The sequence below is a fragment of the Dreissena polymorpha genome, chromosome 5 (genome assembly GCF_020536995.1).
Source record: "Dreissena polymorpha isolate Duluth1 chromosome 5, UMN_Dpol_1.0, whole genome shotgun sequence".
Lineage (NCBI taxonomy): Eukaryota > Metazoa > Mollusca > Bivalvia > Myida > Dreissenidae > Dreissena > Dreissena polymorpha.
In genome coordinates, this window is record NC_068359.1 from 113,463,435 (window position 1) to 113,483,097 (window position 19,663).

Below are 19,663 nucleotides of genomic sequence, written 5' to 3' on the forward strand. Positions count from 1 at the left end.
TGCATTGTTTATTCACCTTTTATCTATTCTCAAGAAAAATCGGCATTGTCTCTTAACGTTCCACATAGTAAATTATTTAAGCTGTAGACTGTGCGCAATACGTTCCCCTATTATTCAACTCAATAAATTTATACGCAGTCTACAACAATACCGGTCAGAACCGGTCAACAAGACAAAGCATAATTATTGGTAAGAAAACAAAGCAGAGGTGTAACAGTACATCTTATCGTTTTAGATAAACAATTAACACGGATCTGTCCCTGAAAGATCAATAGATTAACCACTTTTACCTCCAAGTGGTCGCTTAATTCAAGATTTGGACATCAAAATACACAAAAATCAGCGGTCGCTGGTCGCGTAAGACAAAAGTCGCTTAATACTATATCATTATATAGCGAAAAAGCTCCGTGGGATTTCAAAATGGTTGCATAAGACAAAGGGTGCTTAATACAAGTGGTCGCATCCAAAAGATTGACTGTACAGTATTCAGAAGAACACCCTTCGAGTTATGTTGGATTACAATCGTGAGCACTGTTTCTGTACAAAATGTTGATATCTATACATATGGCCACCATTATATATAAATATTTCAGACATTTAGGACAAATTAACCTACATGTACCTGCAGAGTGTTTTAAACTGACACTGTATATATATAAGTTCAATTGCATTTAAAGCCTAAGCCTTACTAAATCCCTCTCAAGACCTTTTCCTGGGCCTAGAACCAGTACTTGGTGTCTAGAGGGGAGATTTAATGCTAGGTGGACATTATATCCATTACGCCATGTTTTCAGAAGTTTACCTGCAGTTAAAACCAAGACTTTTTAAAGTTAACCAATATTCTTTTTCCCCCTGCATAAAATCATTCTGCCCATTGTTCTGCTAGGTTTTCGTCGGGCGAAACTTCACCAGAAAGGTGGGCTCCCTGCATTACGAGGTGGCAGAGGTGCTACCTGCCAGCTTGATTATAGGTCTGGGGGTGGGTGGGGGTGTGCTCGTGATCGGGGTCGTGTTCTTTGTCGTCCTTTGGTGCATCAAGTCACGGGAGAACATGAACATGAAGAAGAAGTGGCAGATCCAAATGGACAGCCTCGAGGTGAAAGTCGCCAAGGAGTGCAGAGAAGGTAACTCTTGCTGTTGATTTTGTTGGAGGCGTGCTCTGAGAAAAGGGGCTTTAATGCATGTTTATAAAGTGTCATCACATGTCAATCAAGGATTTCGCTTGTATTATATTTTTTGATTTAAGGAAGGTTCTATTAAGCAAAATCCAGTTTAGGTGGAGGGTGCTGTACCTGATTTGCCGGTTCCACATGCATTAAACCCCCTTTTCTCAGAGCAAGCCTGTGCCACATGCATTAAACCCCCTTTTCTCAGAGCAAGCTGGTGCCAGATGCATTAAACCCCCTTTTCTCAGAGCAAGCCGGTGCCACATGCATTAAACCTTTGCATGCTGGGAAATTTGTCATCTGCTAAAATGTTGTCTGCTGAATTTCTAAAATTAGCATTTTCTTCGATATTTTTCAAAGAATACTATCAGAATAGCAAACAGTTTGGATCCTGATGAGACGCCACGTTCTTTGGCATCTCATCTGGATCCAAACTGTTTGCAAAGGCCTTCAAAATTCGGTTCCAGCACTGAAAGAGCAAGGCTTGTTTAGTTCTAGGTGGAAAGTGCTGTACCTGATCAGCCGTTGCCACATGCATTAAGCCCCCTTTTCTCAGAGCAAGCCGTTGCCACATGCATTAAACCCCCTTTTCTCAGAGCAAGGCTTGTTTAGTTCCAACTTTACCACTCAGATATGCACTTGGAGGCATTTGCAGTCCCTTAAAAAATCCACTTAAATTAAATGCCTTTCTTATAGATTGAAAGATAAAAATGTTAAAGGCTTCATTTCCAAGATATTTATGAGCAGCAATTACCATAAAACCTGAGCACACTGAAAGGTACTCGCAGGCTGATCTGGTTTTATGCTGGTTGCATATAGCAATTTTCGCTTTGCTACTTAGCGGGAAAGGGTTAAGAAAGGTAACTCTTTTATACATCTGATCTGTGTTCTAGGTTGTTACTTTCAGAAACTTTTGCAAGCGTTGTTGAGCAGGTATTTTATGTTCACAATCGCTGATCCAAGACAATAATGATGATGAAAAGAATCCAAATTGCTATCAATTAAACACCATTTTCATAGAGATAGGATCAAATATAAAATATTTTTACCCTCTAAAAGAAGTCAAATCTTGAACCTCTGTAATGGCTCCTATTTGCAGCCTTTGCTGAGCTGCAGACCGACATGACAGAGCTGACCAATGACCAGCTAGGCCAGATAGCCATCCCGTTCTGGGACTACCGCACCTACTGCATGCGTGTGCTGTTCCCTGCTGACGAGGACACCCACCCTGTCCTCAGGGAGCTTGATGTAAGTGTCAGGAACACTGCATAGCTTATAGGGTTGAGGATTGGAACACCGCATAGCTCATAGGGTTTAGGATTGGAACACCGCATAGCTCATAGGGTTTAGGATTGGAACACTGCATAGCTCATAGGGTTTAGGATTGGAACACTGCATAGCTCATAGGGTTTAGGATTGGAACACCGCATAGCTCATAGGGTTTAGGATTGGAACACTGCATAGCTCATAGGGTTCAGGATTGGAACACCGCATAGCTCATAGGGTTTAGGATTGGAACACCGCATAGCTCATAGGGTTAAGGATTGGAACACTGCATGTCTCATAGAGTTTAGAATTGGAACACCGCTTGGCTCATAGGGTTTAGGATTGGAACACTGCATAGCTCATAGGGTTTAGGATTGGAACACTGCATAGCTCATAGGGTTTAGGATTGGAACACTGCATAGCTCATAGGGTTTAGGATTGGAACACTGCTTAGCTCATAGGGTTTAGGATTGGAACACTGCATAGCTTATAGGGTTTAGGATTGGAACACTGCATAGCTCATAGGGTTTAGGATTGGAACACTGCATTGCTCATAGGGTTTAGGATTGGAACACTGCATAGCTCATAGGGTTTAGGATTGGAACACTGCATAGCTCATAGGGTTTAGGATTGGAACACTGCATAGCTCATAGGGTTTAGGATTTTAGCATTAAGCACACATGATACTGACATCTTTAGCGGTGATATTAGCATGGTTTGTTTGTTCAAAAGAAATATCAATAAAAGAGAGTTCATTTGAATGTATTTATCATATAAGTACTCAAAACACCTGTTTTGATGATCTCAGTGTAGTTCTAAAATAGTTTCAATTAAAAAGCATGTAGTCAGAATACAAATTTATTTCTCAAAAGCCGTTTAGAATAGTAAAGACTGTTTGGTTCTCAGGTGAGCGATATTGGCCTTCCTGTTTGATAAATTAAATTATTCAAAATCTTGTTGATCAAGTTGAAGCTATATTACTTGTGTGGTGGTATGTCATGAAATCATGCGAGCCGTGTTCTGAGAAAGCTGGGCATGATGCGTAAAGTGCCGTCCCAGATTAGTCGGTGCAATCTGCACAGGCTAATTAGGGACGCCACTTTCAGCTTTTATGACATTTTTCGTTAAAATGAAGTCTCTTCTTAGCAAAAATCTAATTTGGCGGAGAGTGTCGTCCTTATCTGGGATGACACTTTACGCACATGCATTATGCCCGGTTTTCTCAGAACATGACTCAAATAATGTCTACATCCATTCTCCTTCCTCTGATTCAAGTAGAGAAGTTGTTGGTCAATGGTGTATGCTTTTTGTTTTGGAACACTGCATAGCTCATAGGGTTTAGGATTGGAACACTGCATAGCTCATAGGGTTTAGGATTGGAACACTGCATAGCTCATAGGGTTTAGGATTGGAACACTGCATTATGCCAGGTTTTGTCAGAACATGACTCAAATAATGTCTACATTCATTCTCCTTCCTCTGATTCAAGTAGAACAGTTGTTGGTCATGGTCAATGGTGTATGCTGTTTGTTTTGGTGAAGGAGCTTACCCAGGATAAGTGAGAGGAAGCAAAAAGGCTGCTGTAATATGAATGAAATACTGTTCAAAAGGCGAAAATATTTTTAGGAAAACAAGGCTTAATACATATGCGTAAAGTTTTGTCCCAGATTAGCATGTGCAGTCTGCTCTGGTGCAGTGATTTTTTTGCCCAAAATTACTGCAGATTTTTGGCTGTTTTCCAATCGCATAATTCCACCTTTTTTCCCAAAAGTCTGACCAAAGTTTCCCAACAAAAGCCTGATTTCCCAAAAAACATTTATTTATTTTTATTTTTTTTAAGAAAGAAGTCTCTTATGACTTTATTATGATTTCTAAACTCTAGATCTCAACTTTATTTTTTAAGCATCCTAAAAAATATATAACTTTAATTTAGTCTTTTTTGTCAATAAATAATTCCCAAATTTGCCACTTTTATTGATTAAAAAAAAATCCCAATTTGACCAGACTCCTTTTTCCAAAATGGCTAGAAACCCCCCTAACATGCACTAAATACACTATTAATTATGTTATTTATAATTATATTTATAATGCTAAATATTTCCCAATTTCATGGTGTATTGCGCTATTTTTCCCAATTTCACGGTTTATCGCGCTAATTTTCCCAATTCAAATGGCACAGGCTGTAACAAATAAAAGCAAAAAAATCACTGAGGTGTGACGACACTTTACGCACATGCTTTAAGCTCCTTTTTCACAGAGCTCATATGATTTCTACCTCAGGTGGCCCCTGATCAGCGTGAACAGATGGAGAACGGCCTTAAGCAGTTTGCAAACCTCATCAGCAACCGAACGTTCTTGCTTGTGTTTGTAAGAACCCTCGAAGGCCACAAGAAGTTTAACATGAGAGAACGTGTGAATGTTGCATCCCTGATTTCTGTAGCGCTGCAGACAAAAATGGAATATGCCACTGAGTAAGAGAATCTGAAATGTTCATGCCTGTATTTAAAGCAATGGTTGTCATGAGTCTATAGAAGGGACATTAATAATTTTATTCTAGCTATTGGAAATAAATTTCATTTAGAGTTTCTAATAAATATTGCTGTGTTACTTTGATATTGAATCCATTTTTGTTTGGCCAGTCAGCTCAGTGAGCAAGTCAAAATCAAATTGCAAGTTGTTTACCACTTGAACCTGTAAAATGTTAGTTAGAAAAAGCATCACTGTATATGTATTCTACACAATTGTATAAATATGGACAATGTCTAGAGATCTCCATTCAATTTAGACCTATTTATTAAAGCTGTATAGATCTAGTAATTAAATCCTAAATCTTATTGAGAAACCACTGAGTTTTTGTCTGGGTAAAACAAGTTCCTGGTGTCTGAAGCGAAAATTCTTGGAATGCTTTTGTAGCACAGATCAAACCCAGGACCTCCTAATGACTGCAAGATTCTGCTTCCAGTATATTGGAAACCCTTGTTGACTTCTGTTTCCAGTGTATTGAAGACCATGCTAGCTGAACTCTTGTTGATTTTTGTTTCCAGTATATCGAAGACCCTGCTAGGTAAACTCTTGTTGATTTCTGTTTCCAGTATATTGAAGACCCTGCTGGCTGAACTCTTGTTGATTTCTGTTTCCAGTATATTGAAGACCCTGCTGGCTGAACTCTTGTTGATTTCTGTTTCCAGTATATTGAAGACCCGGCTAGCTGAACTCTTGTTGATTTCTGTTTCCAGTATATTGAAGACCCTGCTGGCTGAACTCTTGTTGATTTCTGTTTCCAGTATATTGAAGACCCTGCTAGCTGAACTCTTGTTCATTTCTGTTTCCAGTATATTGAAGACCCTGCTGGCTGAACTCTTGTTGATTTCTGTTTCCAGTATATTGAAGACCCTGCTGGCTGAACTCTTGTTGATTTCTGTTTCCAGTATATTGAAGACCCGGCTAGCTGAACTCTTGTTGATTTCTGTTTCCAGTATATTGAAGACCCTGCTGGCTGAACTCTTGTTGATTTCTGTTTCCAGTATATTGAAGACCCTGCTGGCTGAACTCTTGTTGATTTCTGTTTCCAGTATATTGAAGACCCTGCTGGCTGAACTCTTGTTGATTTCTGTTTCCAGTATATTGAAGACCCAGCTAGCTGAACTCTTGTTGATTTCTGTTTCCAGTATATTGAAGACCCTGCTGGCTAAACTCTTGTTGATTTCTGTTTCCAGTATATTGAAGACCCTGCTGGCTGAACTCTTGTTGATTTCTGTTTCCAGTATATTGAAGACCCAGCTAGCTGAACTCTTGTTGATTTCTGTTTCCAGTATATTGAAGACCCTGCTGGCTAAACTCTTGTTGATTTCTGTTTCCAGTATATTGAAGACCCTGCTGGCTGAACTCTTGTTGATTTTTGTTTCCAGTATATTGAAGACCCTGCTGGCTGAACTCTTGTTGATTTCTGTTTCCAGTATATTGAAGACCCTGCTGGCTAAACTCTTGTTGATTTCTGTTTCCAGTATATTGAAGACCCTGCTGGCTGAACACTTGTTGATTTTTGTTTCCAGTATATTGAAGACCCTGCTGGCTGAACTCTTGTTGATTTCTGTTTCCAGTATATTGAAGACCCAGCTAGCTGAACTCTTGTTGATTTCTGTTTCCAGTATATTGAAGACCCTGCTAGCTGAGCTGATAGAGAAGTCAGTGGAAGGAAAGAACCACCCCAAGTTGTTGCTACGTAGAACAGAGTCCATTGCTGAGAAGATGCTTACCAACTGGTTCACATTCTTGCTCTATAAATTCCTCAAGGTAGCGTACCCAACACCTAATAAGTGTAAATTACACCTTCATGGTGAGAGCTTGTCATGGATTTTATTGTTTTGACGTTTCTATAAGTGAAAATTCTATTCTATCTATTTTTGTTGTTCCTTATATACCTCTTATGTTTTGCCAAAGCATAGAATGTCTGAATTGCATAAACTTAGATTTTCAAATATTAAAGGTGGAAAGGTCAGATTGACCTTGTTAATCATTGTCTGATCAATTTCATTTCAATCTATTCCGTTTCAAACTAGTGTGCTCATTTATTCCATGGTAAATAAATCTGTCAAAACTGTTCTATTTAAAAGCAGTGTGCGTAAGTTATCCCATGGTAAACAAGTCCACCTGTGCTATTCCTTTGTAAAATATTTGGCTGATATTTGTTGTAAATAAGTCTATCAATGTTAAGCATATGCAAACCAGTCTTCAAGGGTTATTCCATTATAAACAGTCTGCAGCTGTGAAGGTAATGGTAACCAGCCTGTAAACAAATCGTCCAATGTGACTCCATTGCAAACCAGTCAGCCAATATTATTCCATTGTAAAAATCAGTTGGCTAATATAGCCCTATTCTCCCCTTTGTGATTGCTGGTAAGCCCCTGTTCATGACATTGCAGATCAAACCAGTCTTACCATGATTTACCTATATTCCTCTGGTGTCTTCTGCTGCGTTCTCTGCAGGAGTATACTGGTGAGCCCCTGTTAATGACATTGAAGATCAAACCAGTCTTACCATGATCTCCCTATATTCCTCTGGTGTGTTCTGCAGGAGTTTACTGGTGAGCCCCTGTTAATGACATTGCAGATCAAACCAGTCTTACCATGATCTCCCTATATTCCTCTGGTGTGTTCTGCAGGAGTGTACTGGTTAGCCCCTGTTAATGACATTGCAGATCAAACCAGTCTTACCCTGATTTCCCTTTATTCCTCTGGTGTGTTCTGCAGGAGTGTACTGGAGAGCCCCTGTTAATGACATGGCAGATCAAACCAGTCTTACCATGATCTCCCTATATTCCTCTGGTGTGTTCTGCTGCGTTCTCTGCAGGAGTGTACTGGTGAGCCCCTGTTAATGACATTGAAGATCAAACCAGTCTTACCATGATATCCCTATATTCCTCTGGTGTGTTCTGCAGGAATGTGCTGGAGAGCCCCTGTTAATGACATTGAAGATCAAACCAGTCTTACCATGATCTCCCTATATTCCTCTAGTGTGTTCTGCAGGAGTGTACTGGTGAGCCCCTGTTAATGGCATTGAAGATCAAACCAGTCTTACCATGATCTCCATATATTCCTCTGGTGTGTTCTGCAGGAGTGTGCTGGAGAGCCCCTGTTAATGACATTGAAGATCAAACCAGTCTTACCATGATCTCCCTATATTCCTCTGGTGTGTTCTGCAGGAGTGTACTGGCGAGCCTTTGTTAATGACATTGAAGATCAAACCAGTCTTACCATGATCTCCCTATATTCCTCTGGTGTGTTCTGCAGGAGTGTACTGGTGAGCCCCTGTTAATGACATTGCAGATCAAACCAATCTTACCATGATCTCCCTATATTCCTCTAGTGTGTTCTGCAGGAGTGTACTGGTGAGCCCCTGTTAATGACATTGCAGATCAAACCAGTCTTACCATGATCTCCCCATATTCCTCTGGTGTGTTCTGCAGGAGTGTACTGGAGAGCCCCTGTTAATGACATTGCAGATCAAACCAGTCTACTCATGATCTCCCTATATTCCTCTGGTGTGTTCTGCAGGAGTGTACTGGTGAGCTCCTGTTAATGACATTGAAGATCAAACCAGTTTACCATGATCTCCCTATATTCCTCTGATGTATTCTGCAGGAGTGTACTGGTGAGCCCCTGTTAATGACATTTCAGATCAAACCAGTCTTACCATGATCTCCCTATATTCCTCTGGTGTGTTCTGCAGGAGTGTACTGGTGAGCTCCTGTTAATGACATTGAAGATCAAACCAGTTTACTATGATCTCCCTATATTCCTCTGGTGTATTCTGCAGGAGTGTACTGGTGAGCCCCTGTTAATGACATTGAAGATCAAACCAGTCTTACCATGATCTCCCTATATTCCTCTGGTGTGTTCTGCAGGAGTGTACTGGTGAGCCCCTGTTAATGACATTGAAGATCAAACCAGTCTTACCATGATCTCCCTATATTCCTCTGGTGTGTTCTGCAGGAGTGTACTGGTGAGCCCCTGTTAATGACATTGCAGATCAAACCAGTCTTACCATGATTTCTCTATATTCCTCTGGTGTGTTCTGCAGGAGTGTACTGGTGATCCCCTGTTAATGACATTGCAGATCAAACCAGTCTTACCATGATCTCCCTATATTCCTCTGGTGTGTTCTGCAGGAGTGTACTGGTGAGCCCCTGTTAATGACATTGCAGATCAAACCAGTCTTACCATGATTTCCCTATATTCCTCTGGTGTGCTCTGCAGGAGTGTACTGGTGAGCCCCTGTTAATGACATTGCAGATCAAACCAGTCTTACCATGATTTCTCTATATTCCTCTGGTGTGTTCTGCAGGAGTGTGCTGGTGAGCCCCTGTTAATGACATTGCAGATCAAACCAGTTTACTATGATCTCCCTATATTCCTCTGGTGTGTTCTGCAGGAGTGTACTGGTGAGCCCCTGTTAATGACATTGCAGATCAAACCAGTCTTACCATGATCTCCCTATATTCCTCTGGTGTGTTCTGCAGGAGTGTGCTGGTGAGCCCCTGTTCATGCTGTACCAGGCTATCAAACAGCAAATGTCTAAGGGCCCAGTAGACAGCATCACATCCGAGGCACGCTACTCCCTCAGCGAGGACAAGCTCATACGGCAGCATGTCGACTATAAGCCAATGGTAGGACAGAGAAGTACAATTTTAATTGTCTACAACTACCACTTTGCCAATTTCCCTTGACTGACCACTGTTCTCCTGTTGGATTGTAAATAAAGCCTGCTTGTTGGTTGTACTTATAATGCCCCCATGTTATGAGGGGGAGGGCATATAGATAAGCACTTGTCCATCTGTCCTTGCGTCCGTTCCACTTTTTTTATGTCACACTTGACTCAAAAAGTATTTGTTTTAGAAGAATAAAACTTTGCAGACATATATAAAAGAGCATAACAACTTGCACAGCACCATATTTTTGTCCAGATTAATATTTCAATATTATTGGAGTTATGGTCTTTTTCAGTTTGCTCACCAGAGCACAACATTCTTATTGTAAGCTTTTGAAATTACCTTTTGTCCATTTTGTGCCCACATGCTTCGTCAATTACCTTGTTAACAATAAATAGGCCACATATATTGCCCAGACTTCATGAAAATTATTCATAACATTATTTTTAATGATATGGCAAATGAGTTTGAAAATGGATGTTCTGCTTTATGGAATTTTTTGTTTAAAGAAAGTCTCTTGTAAATGAATATCAAGTGTAGGCGGAGAGTGTGTCCCTGATTAGCCTGCGCAGACTGCACAGGCTCATCTTGGACAATACTTTACACACATGCATTAAGCCCTGTTTTCCCAGAATGATGCATATATAAACAAAACAAACAAAAACTCTTGGTGTTCTGTGTGTATATCAGACGGTGAATATCCTGGACATGGAGCAGTTCGGCCAGCAGTCCCACCCTGTGAAGGTGCTGGACTGTGACACCATCTCACAGGTGAAAGAGAAGATACTTGACGCCATCTACAAGAATGCTCCCTTCAGTAGCAGACCCACCAAACAACAAGTGGATCTAGGTACGCATCTGAAATAGTTTCTTTACAAAGCCATAGTGGTGATAATCCTTTTAGTCTTCAATATGCATTTTGACGCGTTTATAGTTCCTCGGACAAACCAATTAAATTAAACCTGAACGGCATAAAACCTGAACAGCCTGCATGTAACTTCCAGGCTGTTAATGTTTTATTATTTTTCAAAAGCCATTTTTAAATTGCATCTGAGCGGGAAACGGTTAAATGATTGTTCTTATCCACCTCTTGTCAGTCAATTCAGTAAATAAAAATAATTAGTGGGAAAATGTGTTATTTGTAGGTAAAGTCTGATAGTGTCATCAAATACTGTTGTTTTACAGCTTTGTTGTATGTTTGTATTGAAATTAGTGTTTGAGTGTTACTCCTGTTTGTAGTTTCTTACTCTTGAGCGTTTTACACAAAATTTGTTCTAATAAGAATGTTTTGTGGACACATTTCTTGTTTTTTATGTCCCCCAGTCTATACTGGGTGACATATTGTTTTTGCCCTGTCTGTTGGTTTGTTGGTTTGCGTCAAACTTTAACATTTGCTGTAACTTTTGCAATATTGAAGATAGCAACTTCATATTTGCCATGCATGTGCATCTCATGGAGCTGCACATTTTGAGTACTGAAAAGTCAAAATCAAGGTCATCCTTCAAGGTCAAAGGTCAAATATATGGGGGGACATAGTGTTGCACAAACACATATTGTTTTTATGTTATAAAGAAGACTACATGTCATTTCATTATCTTAATAGGCTAGATTTAACCTATATGTTTTCAGTATATATGATATCCTGTAATTAATATAAACTTGCTGTTATATGTTGAATATTGACAACATGGGTACACTATAAATTGTATGTCTTTTATTATATTTAGTGCTATTATCTGGGCAGCCAGGCGACCCAGATTTTAACCCCAAATTACAAGTGAAAACAATACTGTCCGATATTGACAGTTCTACAAAAGTGGAGGGGGACTTTAAGCGCTTTAACACGCTCGCACATTACAAGGTAGGTTGTCTGTTTGGAACCTTTATGGCCTTATTTCATTTTTGCTTGAAATAATGCCCAAATGCAAATATTTATGGCTTGTATGCTTTGATAATATAACAATAAAATAATCAATACAAACACGTTCTTTTGTTTTCCTAATAATTAATCTTTTAAAATACCAAACATGTTTCGGCCATAGCAAAAGTAATGTTAATGATTTATCCTATGATTTACACTATGATGTTGATTGTACTTCACGTAATGTTACCGGTATATATCTGATTGCATGTAAAAATTGCTGTAAACAATATGTAGGGCAAACTAATCAAAATGTATCCCGCAGAATGAATAGCGATAGATTTGATTAAAAAAATGTTTAATAAATCCTATTTAGCAAGTTGCGACACATTTTGGATCTACTCACAATGATTTTAGTTTATCTGATTTCTCTTTTGAACCTTTTGATGTTGTTAAAAACAATCTAGACCGTTTATGCAAAGAAATATTTTGGATTCATTTATTAAAAACTATGATTCCTAACTGTCTAAATAATAAACTGCTTTATAAAATATAGAATAAAATCATAATTCACATATACATTTGATGTTTGCCTATTACACTGTCTTTTGATAATGTAACATCAGCTGACAATTTAAGTGGATGGACATTGAAAGGTAGCTGAAAATGTGTCAAAAACAAACAAGATTCCGATTAAACTAGGTTTTCGACAAATCCTGATTATTAGATTCTTGTATAGCGGATGTGCTGGTGGGCGGCATCAAATAGATTTTTTTCCGGATAACAACTACAATTTGCTTTGACCTATCTTTATAAAACAAAGTATTAAGCAAGCTAGTTTTTCTGGTATGGTGACTACAAACTTCACAAGTGCCTGTGTACTCTGTATCACTCTTGATTTAATTCTCTCCCCCTAGGTTGCTGATCAAGCTTGCATGGTTCTCCGTCCAAAACAGGTGCCCTCTTTACCAGACATCACAGTTGCCACCGTCAAATCATTTGACTACCGCCGTTTTGACAATGAAACATGTATGTCACTAAACATCTGCTGTACATAAGTATTTTCTTATATCTTAGCTGCGGTCTCGTAAACACGACTTGATGTTTGTGCGTAAATTGTTGTCCAAGACAAGCTGGTGCAGTCCGCACACACTTTAACTGGGATGAAACTTTCAACTTTAATGGAATTTATTTGTTTGAAGGAAGTCTATTCTGAAATCCAGTGTAGGCACAATGTGTTATCCTGGATTAGCCTGTGTGGACTACATAGGCTGATGTGGAACATACTTTACACACATGTATTAAGCCTGTTTTTTTCTTGAGACTTCCCCTCATTCTTAGAAAAGTCTTGATAGAGGAACAGTCATTTGTTTATTTGGTTTTGTTTTTGCAACAAATATTTTGTCATGTTAGTCTGAAGACCATTTGAGATCTTGAGCCTCTCCTGTTTAAGTTAAAGATTTGGTAAAGCCAAACATGTAAGGTTTAAACTGTGCTTATACTGCAGCAAATAACCAATTACAGAACATTGTATGAAGCATTAGATTCTACTTGGAAACATACTTTAAAAATATCTTAAACTGTAAAATAAGTTTTGATTTACAACAATTAATGACATGGACAATAGTTATTCATAATGTCTATCTTGTCCAATTTTACTTACAGTAACTTATAATTATTGATAACAATGTGACTTTGGTAGATGGAAGTCGTAGTCCAGCGTTGTCAAGAGCCGCGACTACACGTGGAGGTCATGGTGACATTGAGATGGCTGGGCTTATTTCTGGCACAAAAACGTATCACCTGGTTAGTGGACAGGCTTGATTTTGTTTTAATATTTTTTTTGCCAGTATTAATATTCACATTTCTTATTCAAAGATGTTTAGTGTTGTGTTTATGGTTTCCCAAAATAAGCTGTGAGTAATAGATGTATATTTCTGGTCAAAAACATTTGTTGTTGGTTTAAAAAAAAATAAAGCATCATAATAATATTAAAGACAATCATAAATTGAATTCATCCATATACTGTTATATGACAACTTTACGTTATTTCTGCATTCAGTAAAACCTTACAGAAACTCGATGTTTTCCATGAGCAGATAGTGTGAACATCATGTGTTATATTTGAGTGATAACATCATGTGTTATATTTGAGTCTCATTCTGGGCGTAAAGTGTCATCCCAGATTAGCCTGTGAAATAAACGGGCTAATCAGGGAAGACACTTTCCGATTTAATGGAAAGTATAAAGAAAATCTCTTCTATCCGAAAATCCAGTTTTGGAAAAAGTCATATCCCTGATAAGCCTGTGCACACTGCACAGGCTAATCGCGGACAACACATTATGCACATGCATTAAGCCCAGTTTTTGAAGTTCTCATTTGTGTGTTTAAGGTGAAGCAACATGACCAGGAGAGCAACAAGGAAGGAGACCGAGGCAGCAAGATGGTGTCCGAGATTTATCTCACCCGTCTCTTAGCTACCAAGGTAAACTAGGAGTCTATTTTTACAGGCACAATTCATGTTGTCTTCACGCTAAAAAATAATTTCAGTTTTTTTCTCTTTTATGCCACCTTGTCCTCTCAAAGAACCTTCTCCCAATGCAATATTTGTTGTGCCTGTTTTTTTACCTAGTTAAGCTCATTTCTAAATGTATTTGAAATTTAATTGTTTTAATCGAAATGTAATTTTCAATTTGTTACATCCATATTTTTCAGCCTGAGTATTTAAAAAATGGACTTAGTTCTTATCACAGTTCTGGTAGTCTATTATGTCTCTTAATTCTGTATACTGAACCCTATTTGTGTATCCTCATTTTAGGGCTTACTACAGCACTGCACGGTGGACAACAATTTAAAGTAAAGCATATATTTGAATAGTTCATATCCATATAATAGGGCCCTTATTCCAGGGCCAATAACTTTTGTAGCCACTTTCCAGGGCCCATAATTTTGAAATGTTTTATGTCCACATTCCAGGGCACACTACAGCAGTTTGTGGACGACCTGTTTGAGCGTATCTTCAGTACGTCGCACCGGGGCACCTGCCTGCCTCTGGCCATAAAGTACATGTTTGACTTCCTTGACGACCAGGCCCTGCTTCACAACATACAGGACCAGGATGTGGTGCACACGTGGAAATCAAACAGGTACGAATTGTTTATTGTTCAAGAGTGAACGTTTTCAGTTGTAACCCTTTACCACTCGGAGACAAACTTTGATGGGATTGTAGTCCCTAAGAAAATGAATTGTAATTTAAGGCCTTTCTTATTAGATTCAAGTTTTAAAGCCTCCACTTCCAAGCTTAAGATACTGACGAGCAGCAAACGGCATAAAACCTGAACAGACTGCAAGTTACTTTCTTTTATGCTGGTTCATATGGCCATTTTCACTTTGCCATCTGACGTGGAAAAGAGTTAATTGTACAGGGGTGAAAGATATCAGTATTCATACCGATTGTATGGTTTTCAACAATTTGTATCTTTTCTAAATGGTAATGAAAACTATATTTTCAGTATTTTAAAATTCTGATTTTAGTATTGCGACAGTTCTGTACTTTCACCCCTGATCGTATTGTTTACTCAAGAGTAAGGGTAAAATTTGATCAAAACATTTTTTCAAGCATAGTCAGAAATTTAAAATTATGTTGTAAATTTAAGGCATTGCATTCAGAGTAAAAAAGTCATTGAGTTTTATTTGAATTATAAGGGTAAAAGACACACACTATGCACTAGATGTGCCAGCTTCTTTAGATGATTCCCTCCTCAATCAAGGAGAAATCATGGTGTTATACTGCAGTTAGGTACACTGGGCTAAATGCATGTGCTAAAAGTGACCTCCTAGCAACAACACTATCGGCTTACACTGGATTTTCTATTAGAAGATACCGTCAATAAATGAAAAATTCTGTAAAACTGAAAGTTGCAGACTGCTCACGCTTAGTTTTGATTATACTTAACACACATGCATTAAGCCTGGTTTGTGTGGCTCTATGGACTTCTGTTTATAGCATTATATAATTACTACAACATTAAATATTATTGTAAATCTATATTCTTGTGTGTTTGACAATTTCAGCCTTCCATTGCGGTTCTGGGTGAACGTGATAAAGAACCCGAACTTTGTTTTTGACATTTACAAGTCAAACATCGTTGATTCGTGTTTATCGGTTGTTGCTCAAAATTTCATGGACTCGTGCTCAATGAGTGACCACAAACTGAGCAAGGACTCTCCGTCCAGCAAGCTGCTGTATGCCAAAGATATCCCCACCTACAAGAAATGGGTGGACAGGTAAGGTTGCATAAATGCATTATATGCTAAAGACATCCCCACCTACAAGAAATGGGTGGACAGGTAAGGGGGCATTAATGCATTATATACCAAAGATATCCCCACCTCAAGAAATGGGTGGACAGGTAAGGTTGCATGAATGCATTATATGCCAAAGATATCCCCACCTACAGAAATGGTAGGACAGGTAAGGGTACATGAATGCATTATATGCCAAAGATATCCCCACCTACAAGAAATGGGTGGACAAGTAAGGTTGCATGAATGCATTATATGCCAAAGACATCCCCACCTACAAGAAATGGTAGGACAGGTAAGGGTGCATGAATGCATTGTATGCCAAAGATATCCCCACCTACAAGAAATGGGTGGAAAGGTAAGGGTGCATGAATGCATTATATGCCAAAGATATCCTCACCTCAAGAAATGGGTGGACAGGTAAGGGGGCATTAATGCATTATATACCAAAGATATCCTCACCTCAAGAAATGGGTAGACAGGTAAGGTTGCATGAATGCATTATATGCCAAAGATATCCCCACCTACAAGAAATGGGTGGACAGGTAAGGGTGCATGAATGCATTATATGCCAAAGATATCCTCACCTCAAGAAATGGGTAGACAGGTAAGGTTGCATGAATGCATTATATGCCAAAGACATCCCCACCTACAAGAAATGGGTGGTGGACATGTAAGGTTACATGAATGCATTATATGCCAAAGACATCCCCACCTTCAAGAAATGGGTGGTAGACAGGTAAGGTTGCATGAATGCATTGTATGCCAAAGACATCCCCACCGACAAGAAATGGGTGGTGGACAGGTAAGGGTGCATGAATGCATTATATGACACAGACATCCCCACCTACAAGAAATGGGTGGTGGACAGGTAAGGGTGCATGAATGCATTGTATGCCAAAGACATCCCCACCTACAAGAAATGGGTGGTGGACAGGTAAGGGTGCATGAATGCATTATATGCCAAAGACATCCCCACCTACAAGAAATGGGTGGTGGACAGGTAAGGGTGCATGAATGCATTATATGCCAAAGACATCCCCACCTTCAAGAAATGGGTGGTGGACAGGTAAGGGTGCATGAATGCATTATATGCCAAAGACATCCCCACCTACAAGAAATGGGTGGACAGGTAAGGGAGCATGAATGCATTATATGCCAAAGATATTCCCACCTTCAAGAAATGGGTGGATAGGTAAGGTTGCATGAATGCATTATAAAGAGATATATTGGTAGGAATTTTGTCGTTCAGTCTGTCCGTCAGTTTGTAAGCACAATTATAACGTTTTAATAACTATGTACAAAAGACATCCCCAATAATAACAACTGCGGACTGTGCAGACTAATTTGGTAGGACACGAAGTCCATGCATTAAGCTTTTTTTTCCAAGAGCAAGCTTATTGCATTTCATGGGTATTTGAATATTTCCTGTTCCTTAAATTAGAAAGTATAAGAAATCAGTGGACAGGTAAGCTTCTATGAGGGCATAGTTATATTTATTCAAATCCAATACAGATATCATGGATATGATGTCCTCACTCTGGGATCAGTTTTACTCTGCTGTGTTAAATTTAGCATCAATCTGGGAAAACTGGGCTTAATGCATGAGCATTCTGGGAAAACTGGGCTAAATTCATGAGCATTCTGGGAAAACTGGGCTTAATGCATGAGCATTCTGGGAAAACTGGGCTTAATGCATGAGCATTAAGTGTTGTTCCAGATAAGCCTGTGCTATTTGCAAAGGCTAATAAGACAAAATACTTTTTTGATTTTATGGTATAATTTTTAGCTCGGCTGTTTTCGGATCACTAGGTCAAAGGTCAAGGTCACTGTGACTTCTAATATAAAACTTCTAACAAGCTTTCATTTATACAAAACTGCATCAGTTGGCATCGGCTATGCGGTGCTCTTGTTTTTCACAAGTATCTTCATGGAAAAAATCCTGTCTAAGAGGAAAGTGTTTCCCCAGATTAGCATGTGTTAACTGCGCAGGCTAATATAGGACGACACTTTACATGTATTCTTTAAGCCCTGTTTTTGCAGAAGGCAGCTCTATTAGAATACAGTGTCTGATCTGTCTACCTGTATCTCACCAGGTACTACCATGATATCAAGATGATGCCAGCCATCAGTGATCAGGACATCACAGCAATGATGAACGAGGAATCCAGAGTGAGTCAAACAGTCTTCTGTTTTTAGCTCTCCTGTTCACCTTAAAGTTGCATCTATTCTACTCTCCCAAATGATGGCATAATTAGCTTAATGGCCCTTTTGGTACTCAGAAAATTGGTTGTGGTAAACGTCTCAATATCACTGTTCCTACTACAGGTATTCTGCTGATACTTCTAACATGTGTTCCTGGTCATTGTTTGAGGTTAATAACCAACTTTTGTAACTCAGACCTCTTTTTAGCAGAAAATGAAGCCCCTTTTGTGTATTTTTTCAAAAAGTAGGTTTAGGTAAACATCTAACATATCCATATCACTGTTGCTACTTCATATATTCAACAAAACTTCACACATGTGCTTGGAGGTCATTGACCAAGTTTCATAACTCTGACCTGCAACTTACAATTCTGGTCAACATTTTTGGCCAACTACTCCATAGCTTTATATCACCCTTAAAAATTGAAATAAAACTTTGTATGTATTCAAGGTCTTGTGAACATTCATTTACCATTGGCTGTCCAGCTAGTGCAGTGGTTGGTACACTCGCTTCTCACCTAGGTGACCCGGGTTTAATTCCTGTTCCTGGCAGCATGTGAGTTTGGTTAGTGGTCACCATACCGAACAGCTGGGGTTTACACCGAGAACACCAGCTACCCCCCCACACACACACAACACAAGACCATACTAAAATTGATTAAAATCTTTCTGTAACAACAAAATAGCTAGAAATTGCAGATGTAATCCAAAATTATTCTCCATTTTTGTATGTCTAGTAGTAAGTTAATTAGGTAGGGGTGCTGGGGCACACTCCAGGTCAGCACATAATGTAGCCTCTAGCTCGAAAAGGACCTCTTAAACCTCGAAATACACACTCATTGTCCATTTCCTGTAACTGTGGGCACACTCCGGGTCAGCACATAATGTAGCCTCTGGCTCGAAAAGGACCTCTTCAACCTCGAAATACACACTCATTGTCCATTTCCTGTAACTATGGGCACACTCCAGGTCAGCACATAATGTAGCCTCTGGCTCGAAAAGGACCTCTTCAACCTCGAAATACACACGCGTTGTCCATTTCCTGTAACTGTGGGCACACTCCAGGTCAGCACATAATGTAGCCTCTGACTCGAAAAGGACCTCTTAAACCTCGAAATACACACTCATTGTCCATTTCCTGTAACTGTGGGCACACTCCGGGTCAGCACATAATGTAGCCTCTGGCTCGAAAAGGACCTTTTCAACCTCGAAATACACACGCATTGTCCATTTCCTGTAACTGTGGGCACACTCCAGGTCAGCACATAATGTAGCCTCTGGCTCGAAAAGGACCTCTTAAACCTGGAAATACACACGCATTGTCCATTTCCTTCAACTGTGGGCACACTCCAGGTCAGCACATAATGTAGCCTCTGACTCGAAAAGGACCTCTTAAACCTCGAAATACACACTCATTGTCCATTTCCTGTAACTGTGGGCACACTCCGGGTCAGCACATAATGTAGCCTCTGGCTCGAAAAGGACCTCTTCAACCTCGAAATACACACTCATTGTCCATTTCCTGTAACTATGGGCACACTCCAGGTCAGCACATAATGTAGCCTCTGGCTCGAAAAGGACCTTCAACCTCGAAATACACGCTCATTGTCCATTTCCTGTAACTGGGCACACTCCGGGTCAGCACATAATGT

The 19,663-nt window shown here is 39.4% G+C and overlaps 1 protein-coding gene across 4 annotated transcripts in view; it reads left to right on the top strand.

Annotated features, from left to right (window-relative positions):
• LOC127880948 (plexin-A4-like) overlaps window positions 1-19,663 on the top strand; it is a 159,386-nt gene that overhangs the window by 131,957 nt on the left and 7,766 nt on the right. For all 4 annotated transcript variants that reach the window (XR_008049823.1, XM_052428460.1, XM_052428459.1 and 1 more), the window contains exons 19-31: window positions 887-1,124; window positions 2,266-2,414; window positions 4,713-4,903; window positions 6,581-6,725; window positions 9,452-9,598; window positions 10,331-10,490; window positions 11,368-11,501; window positions 12,419-12,530; window positions 13,204-13,307; window positions 13,895-13,987; window positions 14,479-14,648; window positions 15,577-15,789; window positions 17,904-17,979. Coding sequence is in view for 3 of the 4 variants with exons in the window: in XM_052428460.1 (XP_052284420.1) it covers window positions 887-1,124; window positions 2,266-2,414; window positions 4,713-4,903; window positions 6,581-6,725; window positions 9,452-9,598; window positions 10,331-10,490; window positions 11,368-11,501; window positions 12,419-12,530; window positions 13,204-13,307; window positions 13,895-13,987; window positions 14,479-14,648; window positions 15,577-15,789; window positions 17,904-17,979 (1,932 nt within the window). In the remaining variant the exon portion in view is untranslated. The remainder of the gene's footprint in view (window positions 1-886; window positions 1,125-2,265; window positions 2,415-4,712; window positions 4,904-6,580; window positions 6,726-9,451; window positions 9,599-10,330; window positions 10,491-11,367; window positions 11,502-12,418; window positions 12,531-13,203; window positions 13,308-13,894; window positions 13,988-14,478; window positions 14,649-15,576; window positions 15,790-17,903; window positions 17,980-19,663) is intronic.